Below are 14,467 nucleotides of genomic sequence, written 5' to 3' on the forward strand. Positions count from 1 at the left end.
TAATAGCGGTATTGGATATGAGGCGATCACAGGAGTAGTTGGGTTATGTCCACTTCTCTTTCGCAACGTGACTTGACAGACTTCTCTGAAGAGGTTCCGCTCTTGAAAACAGAGGCAACACATACACCACCGCAATCCAGCAATTCCAAAGTCGAAATGTCTGTTTATCCCCTTGAACAGAACGCACCACCAGAGTCCTCAAAGCCACCATGGAAGCCAATGCCATACTCACGGTGAACCAAAGAGATGACACAGCCCAAAACATCGGGCACCATACTCCCCAACAGAACATGGGTATGGCAATGGTCCACCGCGCCGCAGTATCACCCCATACCAGAGGCACCGTCCGCCGACCGCGTTTAGCATCGCCGGCTTGATCAGACATGTCCTGCAATTGAACGGTGGAGAAAATAATGCCTATGATGACAAGAAGCCACTGTCCCGACAATCCAAGCGGGTGAAGAGGTAGCAAAGAACCACCTAGGGCTACTTCCATCGCCCCCGATGCGAAACAGGTATAGCCCAGTCCGTTGATAATATTCCGAATGACCGGGTTCTTGTCCGCACCACTCCAGTTATTGTACCACATTCCTAACCATATCAACGCCACGGAATGTCGGACTCCCCCGGCGAATGCAAGGCTATATATCGGGGCAAATATATATGAAATGAGCATGACTCGCGTTCCCCACTCGTGAGATATCCGGCCTCGAGGAAAGGGACGCCATGGTTTGTTCAAACTGTCCTCCGAAATGGCTCTTTGACCCCGTTGGTTGTTGATGGCAAAAGGGATTAGGTTAATTAGAAGCCATGATAATGCTGCGAAAGCTCTCCCAATCCACTTTAGTGATTCGACGATGCTTTGCGGAGGACAGAGACCCCCTGCAAGTTCTGGGTCGTATTTTGACGCCGCCCAGGCGTTTGCGATCCCGAAAATGGTACTTGGTACCACGATGGTTTTGAAATCGCTGAAGACGAACAGCCAGAGGGTATACGAGTGGTACCACAGAGATGTCAATGCCCTTTGGACTATTAAGACATATCGGCTCATGACTGATGAGTGTCGATGGTCCAATCGAGTGGGATGGTATATGATATATCTCTGGCGTTAGTCTTATTTTTATGTACGACACTGTTGAGTTTGAGCCTTGGTGCCGGAAGTTTGGGAATCGACGAAGAACGCTCTGATAAGAGAGGAAAATAAGAAACCAAAGGTCGTAGATTTTTGAATGTCTCGGACAAGGCATACAACCTATGCTAAATAGCTGGCCAGATTTGGGGCGAACTATTAAACACATTGGTTACCTAGATATCCAAAAAGGCTGATTTTAGGTCATATATCCTCCGATGGCCGAGAATGACGAGCGTTGTCCAACATTGCTTTTGGTCTTTCTTTCGCTGTGACCTTGATACCCAAAGCCCAATTCAGAGCCACCGTGGCACTCGAAATAGTCAAAGCTACAGTTCCAAAATATTCTGTTTAATCACCATCATGCTAGCTCCAGGGACAGTTGCAATTATTGCGGGGCTCCTGGCACACCAGCTTGTCTTTATTCACGGAGAATGGCATCTTAAGGCCCCTGCAGTCGTTGTTGTTCATGTTCTTTCCGGTTGTTTACCATATGCGAACCATTTGTTTGGTCATGGAAGCCATCGAGCCAGCTTGTTTCACACAATATACTTAGCGACATGCTATCTGTTAGCACTATTCACAAGCATCACGGTATACCGACTCATATTTCATCGATTGAAACACTTTCCTGGCCCAAGGTTAGCCGCAGTGAGCAAATTATGGCATGTTTGGAAATGCCGCGATTCGCGTGGACATCTCGTCTTGCAGGCCTGGCACGAGAAATATGGGGAGTTTGTAAGAACCGGTAAGAAACATCACCACCCAAGAAGTACTTTCGCATAACATTGAGATTGAATGGTTAGGTCCGGCCGAGGTTACCATATTCCACCCCGAGGCCTACGAGGCCATGGATGGTCCTGACAATCATAACACGCGCTCTGACTGGTATGACCTTCTATATCCTCGGATATCCTCAATCTTCACTCGTGACCGACAACTGCACCACGAGCGGCGGAAAATGTGGGAGCAAGCGCTGAGCAGAAAAGGTCTGAACTTAATGGCCCACAACAAGTCGAAGACTGACACGGTCGTTCAGCATTGGTCCAGTATCATCGGCGGGTGATGGAAAAGGTACGAACACTGACGGGACTAGTTGCTTTGGAGCAATCACGCCCTGTTCTCATCAATGATCTCATGTATTTCTTCGCTTTTGACTCGATGGGTGATTTCGCCTTCAGCGAAGACTTCGGCATGATGAAGAACAAGAAGTGGCATTCGTCGATAGCCATGTTGCGTTCGGCGCTCACATTGCTGGGTCCCTTCAGTCCTGCGATATGGATCCCAAGACTGGGGTTTGCATTTATTCCTTCGCTGTGGAAGGTCCGGCATTGGTTTCATATGCTCGAATTCTGTGATCAATGCATGGCTAGACGGATGAAGGTACTATAACCATATCGGTAGGCGAACATCTGACTAACACAGAGCTAGAAAACACTCCCAGATCGCGATATTGCATCTTGGTTCATTGAGGACCACGTCAAACACGGATCGGACCCCACGCGGGAGCGATGGTTGAGCGGCGATACTGCAACGCTAGTTGTAGCTGGGAGGTCAGTATGGCTGAACATCAATGAGGCAATGGACTGATAATCGTAGCGATACCACCGCCCCAAGCCTAACGCTTCTCTTCTATTTTCTCGCTCGCTATCCCATGCATGTTGAGAAGATATATGAAGAGATCCGCGGGGTTGACAGAGAGAACCCAGCTGCCCTGGCTGCGTTGCCACATTTGACGGGGACTATAAACGAAGCAATGAGACTTCTTCCAGCAGTACTAACCTTCAGCTCTCGAGTAACTCCACCAGAAGGACTAATGATAGATGGCACGTTTATCCCGGGGAATACTAAGATATGTGCACCACGATACACAATCGGTCGACGTGAGAGACCCCCTATCATTTCTTAGGTCAGAAATACTAATTTTGGATTTCAAGTTGAGACAGCATATGTCTACCCCCATGAGTTCATTCCCGAGCGGTGGTACAGCCAACCGGAGCTGATCAGGGATAAAAGGGCATTTGCTCCTTTTGGCGTCGGTAAGCTACAACCCTACCATTGATCCGTTTGGTCAATATCTTCCATGTGGCTAGTCGGGTTGCACGCGGATATCAAGAGGCTCGTGTTCTGACTCTTTGTTTCAACAGGGCGTACGAGCTGCGTTGGCCGTCATTTAGCTCTTGCACAGATTCGACTTGTTACTGCTGCCTTGGTGTTCCATTATCGGATCACCTTTGCATCTGGTGAGAATAATGGCGAGGATGTGGAACGGGATATGAAGGACCAGTTGACCGCGCAGCCTGGGGCTTGTCGGCTTGTGTTTCAAAGTCGGGTATAGGCAATCTGAAACGTGGTATGGCCGAGTGTGGAGGTAATATGGTAAATCATAATTTTCATTGATTTCGATCGAGTTCGTTCGAAATCCCGGGCGAGGGGTTTAACTAGATACATCCTGCAGACAATGCCTATTCACTCTCCCCTACTCAGGTCGAAATCCCCAGGCAACATGAATGTCAAATGTAACATAGCAACCAGATTGAATATCCGCATAAGCCTTTTGCTCCAGATCATCAATCTGCCGCATGGTGAGCGCTCCCTGCGATCCTCTAGCAGCCTGAAGTCGCGCCCACGAAAACATAGCCCTCATCCCATTTGCAGTCAAGCGCGGGCGCGTATCATACACCCGATCCGCAGAAACAGCTTCCGTATGGACATCTACAAGACCCGCATTGCGCATCTCAACCGCCAGTCGATTCCAGCCATGCTCGAAGCGGAGTCTCATGGCCGTCAGGAACATCAAACCTATGGTAGTAGCCGCGGCGGTCGTAGAATCAGGTCTACCGGGAAGGTGACGAACATTAGTGAAGTCGCACTCTTCCCACTGTATAGCACCGCCAGGCTTTAGAAGCTTAGCAAGATTGCGAATAGTTCTTCCCCATTCGGACGCTGCCAAACCGGCGGCAATCAGTCGAACGTGCACAATGTCATACTGACCCCAGAGGCTGACGGGGACATCCCTGCAGGCATCGAGAATGTGCAGAGACACGTTTCTGGGGAGGGTTCTGGAGGGTGGGTAGAGCGCGGTTGATATGTCATAGCCGTGTAAGATTGCGTCGGGCCAGTTACGGGCGAGGTCGCGCAGGAAGGCTGCAGTGCCGGTGGCGATGTCAGCAACTCGTGCTTGGGGATGCATTTTGACTCGAACGGACGGGTGCAGCAGGTAGCCGATGTTTCTGTGTCAGCAGGAGTCAGTATGGTTTGCTTGTGGCCTGCTTCGCAACATAGGGCTTGGCGGGTTGGCTTACTCGGTGAGAAGATGGAATTGCTCGTCGAGTCTATCGAGTGGATGTTAGTATTTCGTGTTTTTCATTGGCTGCTGGTGAAGTCTGACCTTTGCGCTTCGGTGGAATCTCGCTGCATATTCTCCGCGTATGCATCCCTGAGAAAAGACATCTTGGGCAGTGTACTTAGATTCAAACGGACGAAGGTTGACGTCTCGGAATGTACAAATAGAGAAAGGATGCAGGGGGCTGCAGCGAGTTGATGGGAAGAGTGTGGTTTTCGATGTGACTGCCCGAGTCACTCTAACCTCTGCCTCAAAACAATCTTGGAGGTTTGGTCTTCACTGCAGTTGCTATGGTCTGATCTGTGTACTTTCCCAGCTGACACTCTGCTGATCCCCGAATTGGAGGAAGTTCAGGTGAAAAGGTTCTCACGTTGTACGAAATGAAGTCTGCAGTGTTCATGGACACTTTCCGTATCAGACACTATTTGCATATGTCTAAATTAAACCATAACACATTAGAAATGAGGTCTCTTGACGTGAAATGCCATTATTCCTCTTGACATAACACTTCCGCTATTAAGCCACGTCGTATATACCGAACAACTTTGTTTTCTACTATCAGAGATCGTCATTGCTGACCCTCTCAAATATGATCCACCTGAGTCATCGCTCTCCGGTTTTGATTGTGTGGAGTATAATATTTTTCTTCGTCGCTGCAGTGGCTGTTGCACTTCGAGTTGCCTCTACACATATTCGACGTCGGGGCTTGAAGAGTCATGACTATCTCGTCTTTTTCTCGCTTGTCTGTTTGACCGGCTATGTGGTGGATATGCTGATTGGTAAGTTGATCTAATTCACTTATAACGCGGCAAAGAGGGCTAATGCTTCATATCAGGGGCTACCACGGCTGGCTATGGCGGACATACAGCGACCATGGCTGTAGAAAACCCGGGGCGGTTGGTTAGCGCATTGAAGGTACTTGCTGTCTCCTTGCGCGTTCATAGAGGTATTAACTTAGGTAGATCTTCTGGGCATCCGAATGGATGTGGGCAACTTCAACAGTTTGCTTCAGACTCGCTATCCTCCTTTTATATATTGAGATCTTCCCAGGGAATCAGAAGTTCTTCTGGTGTGCAACTGGGGTGGGATGTCTTGTCTTCCTATACTGGGTATCTGCGGTCTTGACCATTGCGTTGCTTTGTCGGCCAGTGGCCTACAACTGGGATCGCACTATTCCAGGGACTTGTGGGGACGTCTTGAAGATACAATATGCATCTGCAGGGTTCAACATGGGCATTGATTTGGGAGTCGTGTTGCTGCCGCTCCCTATTGTCTGGCGACTGCAAATGTCGAGTCGCAAGAAGACTGGTGTCACTGCCTCTTTCGCCATAGGCATCCTGTAAGCCGCCCGCGAACTCAGTCCCGTTGCATATTCAGTTGCTGACCGCTAGTAGAACGGCCGGTATCAATCTGGGCCGGATTATTCAGACAAAGTTGTGCCCTGCTGACGACCTGGTCTACTGCCTCAGAGACTCGTCTATTTTTATCATGGCAGAAATGACAGCTGGGATCTTGGTTGCCTGTGTTCCGACGTTTGGGCCCCTATTGTTCCGCAGGCGAAACGTACGTTCGGCCCAACCACGCGATTTGCCCACTATTGGGTCAGCTCGAATCCGCCGTCGGCCGGCAAAATTCGATTCTCTCCTTTCCACGCTTGACCATAGTCACAATGATGGTGAAGAGCGAGGCCAGACAAAGGAAGCAGAGCATGCCAGGGCTGGGGCTGAGAATGAAGCTCCACAGACAGGCATTTTAGTAACACGCGACCTGGATGTGCATAGTCTGAACGTGCTTCCTCGAGTGTCGGAGAATTCTACTGTTTGAAACGCGGATATTCTTGTCTCAGGGTGAGGCATTCAAGATGCACGTTCCCGGGAGATCTGCACGGCTCCACAATAAGGAATTGCCCAAGTGGACTTTTTGACAACTCCAGACCTGGCAACGCGCAAGAATGCAGATGCTTATGCTCCGTAATGCATGTCAGATTTGTACCACCTTGGGTGAGTCCGAGCCGTTTGTACTGGTCGTTTGGTGATTGAAGTTAGTTTGAGAATACATTAAACCAATTAATTGGATCAGATTTGCCTGGAATCATAACCATCGGAGCATAGATAGCCTTGGGTTATATTTGGCATCAAGACGATATAAGGCTGTCAGACCACGTGCGGGGAACCCCGACTTTCCTTTTGCCCCCAAATCTTCCACCTTCACAACTCACCATGGTTTCCAAGACTTTTACGGTTGTGGTCTGTCATGGCTCCTACCATACCCCGGCCCCATATCAACCTCTTGTGGATGCCTTGACTGCGAAGGGAATCGAAACCTATTGTCCCCAGCGGCCGACTTGTGATCTCAGTCAGCTCAATGTCGGCAATCCCAACAACCCAGATTTCGATCGCAGGGCTCCCCCAGGAGGCTACCCTCTCCCTGCGGATGACGCGGCAGAGATTGGGCTGTTGCTCGACAAGTTGATTGCACAGGGTAAGTCGGTATTACTCGCAGGACACTCTTCCGGTGGTTGGGTCGCCGCTGAGGCTGCACAATATTTCTCGCCAAGCTCCCGTCCGTGCAAGGGAAGGAAAGATGGGTGGTGTGATTGGGATTTTCTTCATCGGGGCATTTATTGTTCCGCAAGGCCAATCAGTACACTCATTCTTCCAGCCCCCGGACGGAAAAGTTGTTGTCCCCCCGTTTATGCGATTCCATGTAAGTTGACCAATGAACCATAGGTAACCTATATCGAAGACTGACCATTAGGTATAGAAACATGGCATCAATGGCCTTGGGACCATGGTTGACCCTGAAAATTACCTGTTCAACGACCTTGACCCAGCAACCGCGAAGAAGTGGGCATCCACGTTGACAGCAGCTCCCGTTATGAACAGTCCCCTCACCCACAATCCTTATGATGTTCTGCCGTGCGCCTATCTTGTGTTAGAAAAGGATCGTACATTGCTCAAGGAATATCAGGAGGGAATGGCGGCAAGTCAGAGCAAGCCATTCACGGTCTACCATGCACCATGTGGTCACTCGCCGCACCTTAGTTGGACAAATGAGCTCGCGGGGAAGATAGAGGATTTTGGAAAGGAAGTTCTAACTGAAAGCACTGCATATTAAGTGATATCCAGAAATAAATCCCTCTTGAAAAAATATAAAGAGCCCATATGAGTTACACTTGAACAATCCCAAGGTCTGACAAATGGGAAGGTGAGGGTTTGTGCAACGGCACCTTCCATTCGAGGTCAAACACTTTCCCTTTTCAGCTTCCTCATTTCTTCATTTCTTCATTTCTTCATTTCTTCATTTCTTCATTTCTTCATTTCTTCATTTCTTCATTTCTTCATTTCTTCATGTCTTCATTTCTTCGTTTCTTCGTCTCTTTATCTCTTCAACATTTCCAACCATTTGCCATCTCTCCTTCCATTACAGCCATGGATACCCCTCGCTATGTATTCGGCGCCCAAGGATTTGGTGTGGCCTGGACAGCTGACAATGTCGACCACCTGATAAATAGTCTCAGAGAGGCTGGAATCCATCAATTCGACACGGCTGCCCTGTACCCCGCAACAAATCCTGGTGAATCTGAAGAGCTACTAGGTAAAAGGAAGCCAGAGAATGCCATCATCGATACGAAGATCCTCTTCATTGGCGATGACTCTTTGTCCTTCAAAAACCTGGGCGCCTCTATCCAGGCCAGTTTGGAGCGTCTGCAAGTCAACAAGGTGAGAGTAAGACGTAAATGGGCTGTGAGTAAGGCTAATATGGCGATTTAATCTAGATCCACACCCTCTACGCTCATGCCCCGGACCGCAAGACCCCCATTCCTCTACAAGCTGCACACTTTGACCATTACTATCGTAAGGGGTACTTTGAAAGGCTGGGCCTGTCCAACTACAGCCCATCTGCGATCCGCGCCTGGATGGAAATCGCAGTGGAGGAAAACCTGATTATGCCTTCTGTTTATCAAGGCCAGTACAACGTCTTCTGCCGAGGCTACGAGGATGAGCTTTTCCCCGTACTTCGCGAGTTCGGCATTGACTTCGAGGCAACTTCTCCGTTGGCGGGTGGATTCCTCACCGGCAAGCTTTCCTATTCACCGTCGCCTGAACAGCTGGAGGGTACCCGTTTCGAGGTTGGAGAGGGTAATATGCTCGGTGCAGTTTATCGCATGTGGTACGATCAGCCCATCTATCACCAAGCGATGCGACGGTTGGACAATATTGGTCAAAGGCTACAGACTACGGGTGCCCAATGTGCCATGCGTTGGCTGCTTTTCCACTCCAACCTCAAGGATCCTGACCGAATCGTTATCGGACCAAGCACTCTAAAGCAGCTTCAAGACTATGTCGACGCCCGGAAGGCTGGACCGCTTCCAGCAGCTGCAACAGCCGAGATCAATGCACTTTGGCCGACCCTGAAAGAAGTTGGCGCCACGATTATTGAAAAGGGATGGTGGTCTCTGTGATCGATATGTTCAAATTCCGGTGATCACGTACCAAGTCGATCATGAAAACAAACTCCAATGAGATGACAAGTTATTTATAAGCGGCAAGCTAGACCTCGGGACCTCCTGTAGGCATGCAGTCGTCCAGCTAAGACTCAAGTCCACGGATAAAAACAAATTACATGCAATGCCATCTCCTAGTTCTGTATCATATGTATTTCTCTTGTGATATTATCCCCTCTAATCCCTTTGCGACTTACACAATCGCCCTTTCTCACCCACTGTCCAAGCCTCACTACCCACAGCCTTGGAAGCGTAGAGCATATTGTGGGGGTCATATTTTCTCTTAATCTCTAGTAGGCTGTCGTAGTTATCCCCATAGAACACATGTTGCCAGTCTCTTTGGTTTGGGTCGGGTTCGTTCAAATATGCACCACCCCCAGGTGTCAACTCTTCCAGGGTGGCATAAGTTCATCGGTAATGAGCTGCTTGCGAGCAACATTGCCATCCCAGTCAGTATAGTCGAACGGCCTAAATTAAGGTTAATAAAGGCTTGCCTAACCCCGAATGGGAGTGGGAACAGAAGACATACGCTCCAATTACGACATTCATCAACGCATCTCGCCAAGCTGGGTTGACACTGTTGTCGGGATATGCAACTCGAGACGAGTTCACCATGACTCCTGAAATGAGGAATTCGGCGTTTCTTTCGACAATATGACGGAACATGTTGTTTAGATCGGGCAGACTTTGTTCGACTACGGACCTTGGAATAAGCCGACCACCAGGAAGTTGATCGGTTATGTTGATCGACGGGCTCATCGTCTGGTAGGCGTCGTAGTATGTAGGGAAATCGTTCACATAATATGCTGTTCACTCTCTGTCAACGTCCAGTCCACCTCTGTGTCATCTTTACTTACTGTACTGTATCTTGTTCTGTTCGAGGAATGCAACCAAAGGTCTAAAGAGAGAATTGAAAAGCGTCGCTGTGCCACCAGGAATGGTCGTAGGAGTCGTTGACAGTGCCGTGTTCGTTAACCACCAAATACTAGTACCTCCAGCATCCCCGATCGACGGCAGAACCGATACAAACATGGCGACCGCTGCAAAGAACGTATCTCGAGATACGCCGGTGTCGGAGAATGTCAAGTTACCCGATGTCGTCGGCAGCTCGGGGTAGGCCTTGCTCGTCATTGACACAACAACACCGTAAGTCCCTCCCCCGCCACCTGACAAAGCCCAGTACAGGTCTGGGTGATTCGTTGGAGATGCGGTGACCAGCTTCCCATTCGCGATGACAACCTCCCATTCCAGGACCTGGTCAGCGGCGAGCCCAACATGCGACACCAGTTGGCCATGCCCGCCGCCTTGCGAATATCCACCCGCCAATCCGACGGTTGGACAATTGCCGCCCACGATAACAAGACCAGCTCTATAGGCCGCGTCGCTGCCTTCAAAAGATTGAACGCCAGCTCCCATCTTCACGGCCTTGCCGGAATAGGTTGTTGAGTCGTAGTCCACAATGGAAATGTCTTTCATGTAATGCATCCAGATCGCCAGCCCCCCAGCTCCAGTAGACTTCCCAAGTAGGTCATGTCCAGTATTACGGATGACAAGACGGATATTGTGACGAGCTGCAAAATCAATGGTTTTCTGAACATGTGCAGCATCTGTCGCATTCACGGTGTACTGGACGTAATTCCCGATCGTGCAAGGTGAAGTCTTGGACGAGAAGGCATTGCAGCTTAAATTCGTGTACATCGGCGCCATAATTGATGAGGAGCTTTCATAGTGCGTTTCTGGGAATCCCCAAGTGGACTGGAGTTGCGCGCATTGCGATTGCTCGTATGGTGTGAACGAGTCTATGTGACACACGCTGGCAATTGGGACTGTTGCAATCAAGTTCCCGTCCACTGTTTTGTTGAATTTGGCCCATAGTTGATCCTCGGGCCAGCAGGGATCTTGTGGCATGCAACGACAGGCAGGGGGACTTGTGTCATTTGCGGCTGAAAGCCCACAAAGCAGAGATGCGACGAGAAGGACAGCTAAATAGAGCCGCCTCCAGGCGGGACAGGGGTTTGCCATTGCGATACTCGACTTCACTTAGTGTTCCTGCGAGCAGATAGATAGATTATATACCTGTAGCGAAGGCATAGCCCCAGGAATAGGGTATTTCCTGCAAAGTGAATTCAGCCTTGCACTCGAAACAGCGTGCACTGCATATCAGACATACGGGCGCCGAGAACGGCCAATTTTGAAAACGGGCTTTGGGCCACGCAGAGAGTTAGTATTCGGCGCTAATGGACGCATACGATACGAAGTTGTACTTTATAAAAGGGTTGAAACTCTAGCGGTGAAAATAATATTTGTATTAATAGGCATTGTCCAAATTGGCCGTTTCTGGCTGCTGTAATGAGATGACAGATGCCGAAATATCACATCACTTCTCTCGCATATGCAGCTGTGACCGCAATTCTGAGTCAGTGGAGCTGGGGGGCCTGGTTTCAAATTCAGGAATAAGACAGTCGGCTCATCTTAGGTTGTATGAGAGAGGCTCTCGTCAAAGTTGGAGTGCCTAAAATTTGGTGTAACTAAGTACGCAGTGATACATATCACTTTTAGAGATGGCTGGAGCCAAATTTTATTACTAGGATATATGTATAACACCTAACATTGTCGCAATGGTAAACGGCTAGAAAACGATATAATGGCCCTTAGTCCTATGAAACTATGTACGGTAGGGGCATTAAGACACAGCCACTTGATACGGCCAAGGAGCTGGGATTGTTGAAGCCTCCTGGAGCGTGATTCGTGACAACGGGATTCGTGTAATTTTGGAAGGGCAGTTCCATGCGACTGGGTAGGCTACTTCTGAGTGGTGGCATCTTAGTTTCTGGTAATGAAAAAGTGGCCGCCATTCTGCCTCCGGGGACGCGTCGGTAGATCTCAAAACGAACCGAGAAATTTGTGTACACTCGGGTATGTATAAAATAGACAATGCATGCTTGTTTCGTAATCAAGATGAATAGAGAATAATGCAGGTACATGGTCACAGAACAGGGCTGGTGTAAACTTCAATAGAAGCCTTTTCCACGGTATTCCGCCATCCAGGAAAACGCGCCCGTGGGACAATCGAAATCCGATCACCCGGTTGAAGATATTGCATCCAGCGTGGTTTCTGGTCGCCGTTGTACATAATCCGGTGATGCATGGTTTCTCGTCCAGCGTGAACATTGGTCGCCAGACGTAGGTCCTCGTCTTTGGAGGTATCATCTCGGCCCGGTGGTCTTTCAATACCAAGCTCGAACCAAGTCCAGGAGTTTCTGAATGTACCATGATCTTCGCGATAGCTGCTCCATCCTTGATCATGGCTCCAGATGTTGATTCTGATCTCTCGAACGGGAAATCGCTCGCCTTGGATGGGCTCAGATGTCAAATATGGAGTTCGATCGTGACAGTCACGTTCAGTATATTCCATTCTGTCTTCTCTGTGGACGGCAGATAACACCCAGTATTCTGCAAATTCTAGAACGTCCAGGACGAGTTCAGATGGCAACTTTTGGCGGAGGATGTTGAAGCTCTCGACGGCATCTGCTGAGTTTCTTGGGTAATACATTGGGTTTTCCTCAGGGGAGTCTGAAGGTTCATGTCGGAGAGAGTTAACGTCCTCCGATGCTGTGGAGTACGAAGATCCCATGGCGACTAGAGGAGGTGACGTGGTTAGGCCAGGGGGTGCGCCCGATTAGATCGGCCACGCGTGGCTTGGCAGGATCGAGCTGTGGCTATGCAGGATCGCGGGGCCTGGTCGTTTTCCAGCGTTTCAGCCAGTTAACGACTGAATTTTGGGAACTGAAAACAAAATGTTTATGAATTTTCAAGTCGTAGATCCTGAAAAAAAAAAAGACGTGCTCGCGGTTCGGTTGGCTCATACACAAGATATATATTGGTATATTACAGCAATATATAGCCGCCAGTGGGCGATATGGTGGTTCGTCAGCACAAAATTTAATAAAACTAGTATATGTTTACTTTATTGACTAAGGAAATTAGGCCCTTTTTTAGCCCTGCTATCTATCTAACAAACTGGGACGGGGAGAAAATACCTATGGCACCCCAAAAGACTACTATGCAGACTACTAAAAAGAAATATAAAAAGACATATAAAAAGAGTATTGGAGCAGAATACCCAAGAAGACCACTAATAAGACTACAGCCGAGTTATGCGGCCAACTGTGCTTGTTGTGGGAATTAAGCTATTATATAAATTGACGATATAGAAGTTGATGTCGTAGAAATCAATATATGCAATAGCTACTGAAGAGGAATAATATTGTTTACCAATCAAGGGAAAGTCACAGTGCTTCCTATCTTGCTTATCCGCTTTGCCCAATTTTTATCCATGTGTAGGAAGTCTTCCTAATCCTCCTCTCCGTTCTCATCATCCTCTTCGCCCTGCCCCTCGTCATCCTCGGCCTCCCTCTTCCTCTTCCTCTTCCTCTTCCTCTTCCTCTTCCTCTTCCTCACCCTCTTCCTCATGGTCCAGCTCATTCTCTTTCCCCACCTTCATAAGCTCGAATCCACCAAACACATTTTCAGCATCAACATCATCCCCATCCTCACTAGAAGAATCGATATGACCAGACTCGGTGAGGAATCCAGCAAGTTTCGCGATATCATGGTCGATGCGATCCTTGAGAGGTTTCAACGAACGGAGAGCCACACGTTTTTGGTGGTAGCTCTTCCGTGAACCCACGCTGGGATCATCAAGAGGGGAGGAATATTAAGCCCTACCGTACTCGGGTCCTGTCAAGGAATGGGTCTGGGTAGAGGGCTGGTCATCCTTTCTACCGGCCTTGGAAGCAGGGGCATAGGTGGAATGTTCCTAGGAAACAGTTAATAAGGAACCCAATTATTATATGCCCCGGTGTCCGCTAGAGCTCCACGGAATGACGAACAATAGCCTTGCGTTTCTTGGCGGATGTATTATTTGATACACCCGGTGAGGGAGAAGGAGAACCTGGATATGGCAAATTTGCGATAGCTTCTTGGAGCCAAATGGGAGGGAGCGCACGAAAACTGCACTTGAATCCAGCAAATTTGCAATTCATACAAGTACCAGAAAACATTATGTTGGCCTCTCCGCTTACATTGTAAGTGAAGAGTACAACTGACTTGAATGTGCAGGGATAGGCCTGACAGCGAAAACACTCTTTCCCTTCAGGTGCGATGGTTCCAACCTGTTGCCCAACTGCTGCATTCCTCTGTGTTGCATTGATTAAATGTTGGGGACCATTTGTCCAGTCCAGAGGCCGAGAAAAGGGGGCACTTCTGTTTGCAAGACATCGCACTAGGCTAGTGCATCGGCCTAGACGATACAGTTGGGCTGGGTCAACCCTACCATCGGGTGTAAGGCCTGACATCTCTTGTAAAGTTCAGAATTTGGCTTTCGAGAATGCAAGATATACTTACGGCCAGTAGAAGGAGCATCATGGTCGCTCGATCTGTGAGTTACGGGTAAGGCTGCATAGAGGACAGTAAAGTCAGCATT

At 48.9% G+C, this 14,467-nt stretch overlaps 9 protein-coding genes across 9 annotated transcripts; 5 read left to right on the top strand and 4 right to left on the bottom strand.

Moving 5' to 3' along the window:
• Positions 1-156: 156 nt before the first annotated feature.
• On the top strand, positions 157-469 carry N7519_010222 (uncharacterized protein; the record flags this gene model as incomplete). Its single annotated transcript, XM_057296995.1, has 2 exons — positions 157-233; positions 256-469. 2 exons carry the CDS (start codon positions 157-159, stop codon positions 467-469), a joined length of 291 nt encoding a protein of 96 aa, XP_057144877.1.
• A 1,220-nt stretch (positions 470-1,689) lies between these two features.
• N7519_010223 (cytochrome P450) lies at positions 1,690-3,467 on the top strand (the record flags this gene model as incomplete). Its single annotated transcript, XM_057296996.1, has 7 exons — positions 1,690-1,867; positions 1,936-2,178; positions 2,226-2,512; positions 2,561-2,682; positions 2,729-3,012; positions 3,067-3,168; positions 3,277-3,467. The coding sequence occupies 7 exons, from the start codon at positions 1,690-1,692 to the stop codon at positions 3,465-3,467; spliced, it is 1,407 nt and encodes a 468-aa protein (XP_057144878.1).
• Positions 3,468-3,608: 141 nt separating this feature from the next.
• Positions 3,609-4,582, bottom strand: N7519_010224 (class I SAM-dependent methyltransferase; the record flags this gene model as incomplete). Its single annotated transcript, XM_057296997.1, has 3 exons — positions 3,609-4,362; positions 4,435-4,464; positions 4,521-4,582. The coding sequence occupies 3 exons, from the start codon at positions 4,580-4,582 to the stop codon at positions 3,609-3,611; spliced, it is 846 nt and encodes a 281-aa protein (XP_057144879.1).
• Positions 4,583-5,064: 482 nt separating this feature from the next.
• Positions 5,065-6,299, top strand: N7519_010225 (uncharacterized protein; the record flags this gene model as incomplete). Its single annotated transcript, XM_057296998.1, has 4 exons — positions 5,065-5,254; positions 5,311-5,390; positions 5,438-5,814; positions 5,870-6,299. The coding sequence occupies 4 exons, from the start codon at positions 5,065-5,067 to the stop codon at positions 6,297-6,299; spliced, it is 1,077 nt and encodes a 358-aa protein (XP_057144880.1).
• Positions 6,300-6,694: 395 nt separating this feature from the next.
• On the top strand, positions 6,695-7,592 carry N7519_010226 (alpha/beta hydrolase; the record flags this gene model as incomplete). Its single annotated transcript, XM_057296999.1, is given in 3 exon segments — positions 6,695-6,964; positions 6,978-7,181; positions 7,239-7,592. The coding sequence occupies 3 exon segments, from the start codon at positions 6,695-6,697 to the stop codon at positions 7,590-7,592; spliced, it is 828 nt and encodes a 275-aa protein (XP_057144881.1).
• Positions 7,593-7,906: 314 nt separating this feature from the next.
• Positions 7,907-8,940, top strand: N7519_010227 (aldo/keto reductase family protein; the record flags this gene model as incomplete). The annotated part of the gene is made up of 2 exons (XM_057297000.1): positions 7,907-8,197; positions 8,254-8,940. The coding sequence occupies 2 exons, from the start codon at positions 7,907-7,909 to the stop codon at positions 8,938-8,940; spliced, it is 978 nt and encodes a 325-aa protein (XP_057144882.1).
• Positions 8,941-9,365: 425 nt separating this feature from the next.
• N7519_010228 (FAD-binding oxidoreductase) lies at positions 9,366-11,004 on the bottom strand (the record flags this gene model as incomplete). The annotated part of the gene is made up of 3 exons (XM_057297001.1): positions 9,366-9,450; positions 9,512-9,788; positions 9,840-11,004. 3 exons carry the CDS (start codon positions 11,002-11,004, stop codon positions 9,366-9,368), a joined length of 1,527 nt encoding a protein of 508 aa, XP_057144883.1.
• Positions 11,005-11,968: 964 nt separating this feature from the next.
• On the bottom strand, positions 11,969-12,616 carry N7519_010229 (uncharacterized protein; the record flags this gene model as incomplete). The annotated part of the gene is made up of 1 exon (XM_057297002.1): positions 11,969-12,616. One exon carries the CDS (start codon positions 12,614-12,616, stop codon positions 11,969-11,971), a length of 648 nt encoding a protein of 215 aa, XP_057144884.1.
• Positions 12,617-13,381: 765 nt separating this feature from the next.
• Positions 13,382-14,191, bottom strand: N7519_010230 (uncharacterized protein; the record flags this gene model as incomplete). The annotated part of the gene is made up of 4 exons (XM_057297003.1): positions 13,382-13,673; positions 13,716-13,801; positions 13,875-13,995; positions 14,067-14,191. The coding sequence occupies 4 exons, from the start codon at positions 14,189-14,191 to the stop codon at positions 13,382-13,384; spliced, it is 624 nt and encodes a 207-aa protein (XP_057144885.1).
• Between the last annotated feature and the right edge of the window lie 276 nt (positions 14,192-14,467).

Source organism: Penicillium mononematosum (genome assembly GCF_028829835.1).
Source record: "Penicillium mononematosum strain IBT 11891 chromosome Unknown utg000005l:1.0-9366267.0:1.0-9372171.0, whole genome shotgun sequence".
Lineage (NCBI taxonomy): Eukaryota > Fungi > Ascomycota > Eurotiomycetes > Eurotiales > Aspergillaceae > Penicillium > Penicillium mononematosum.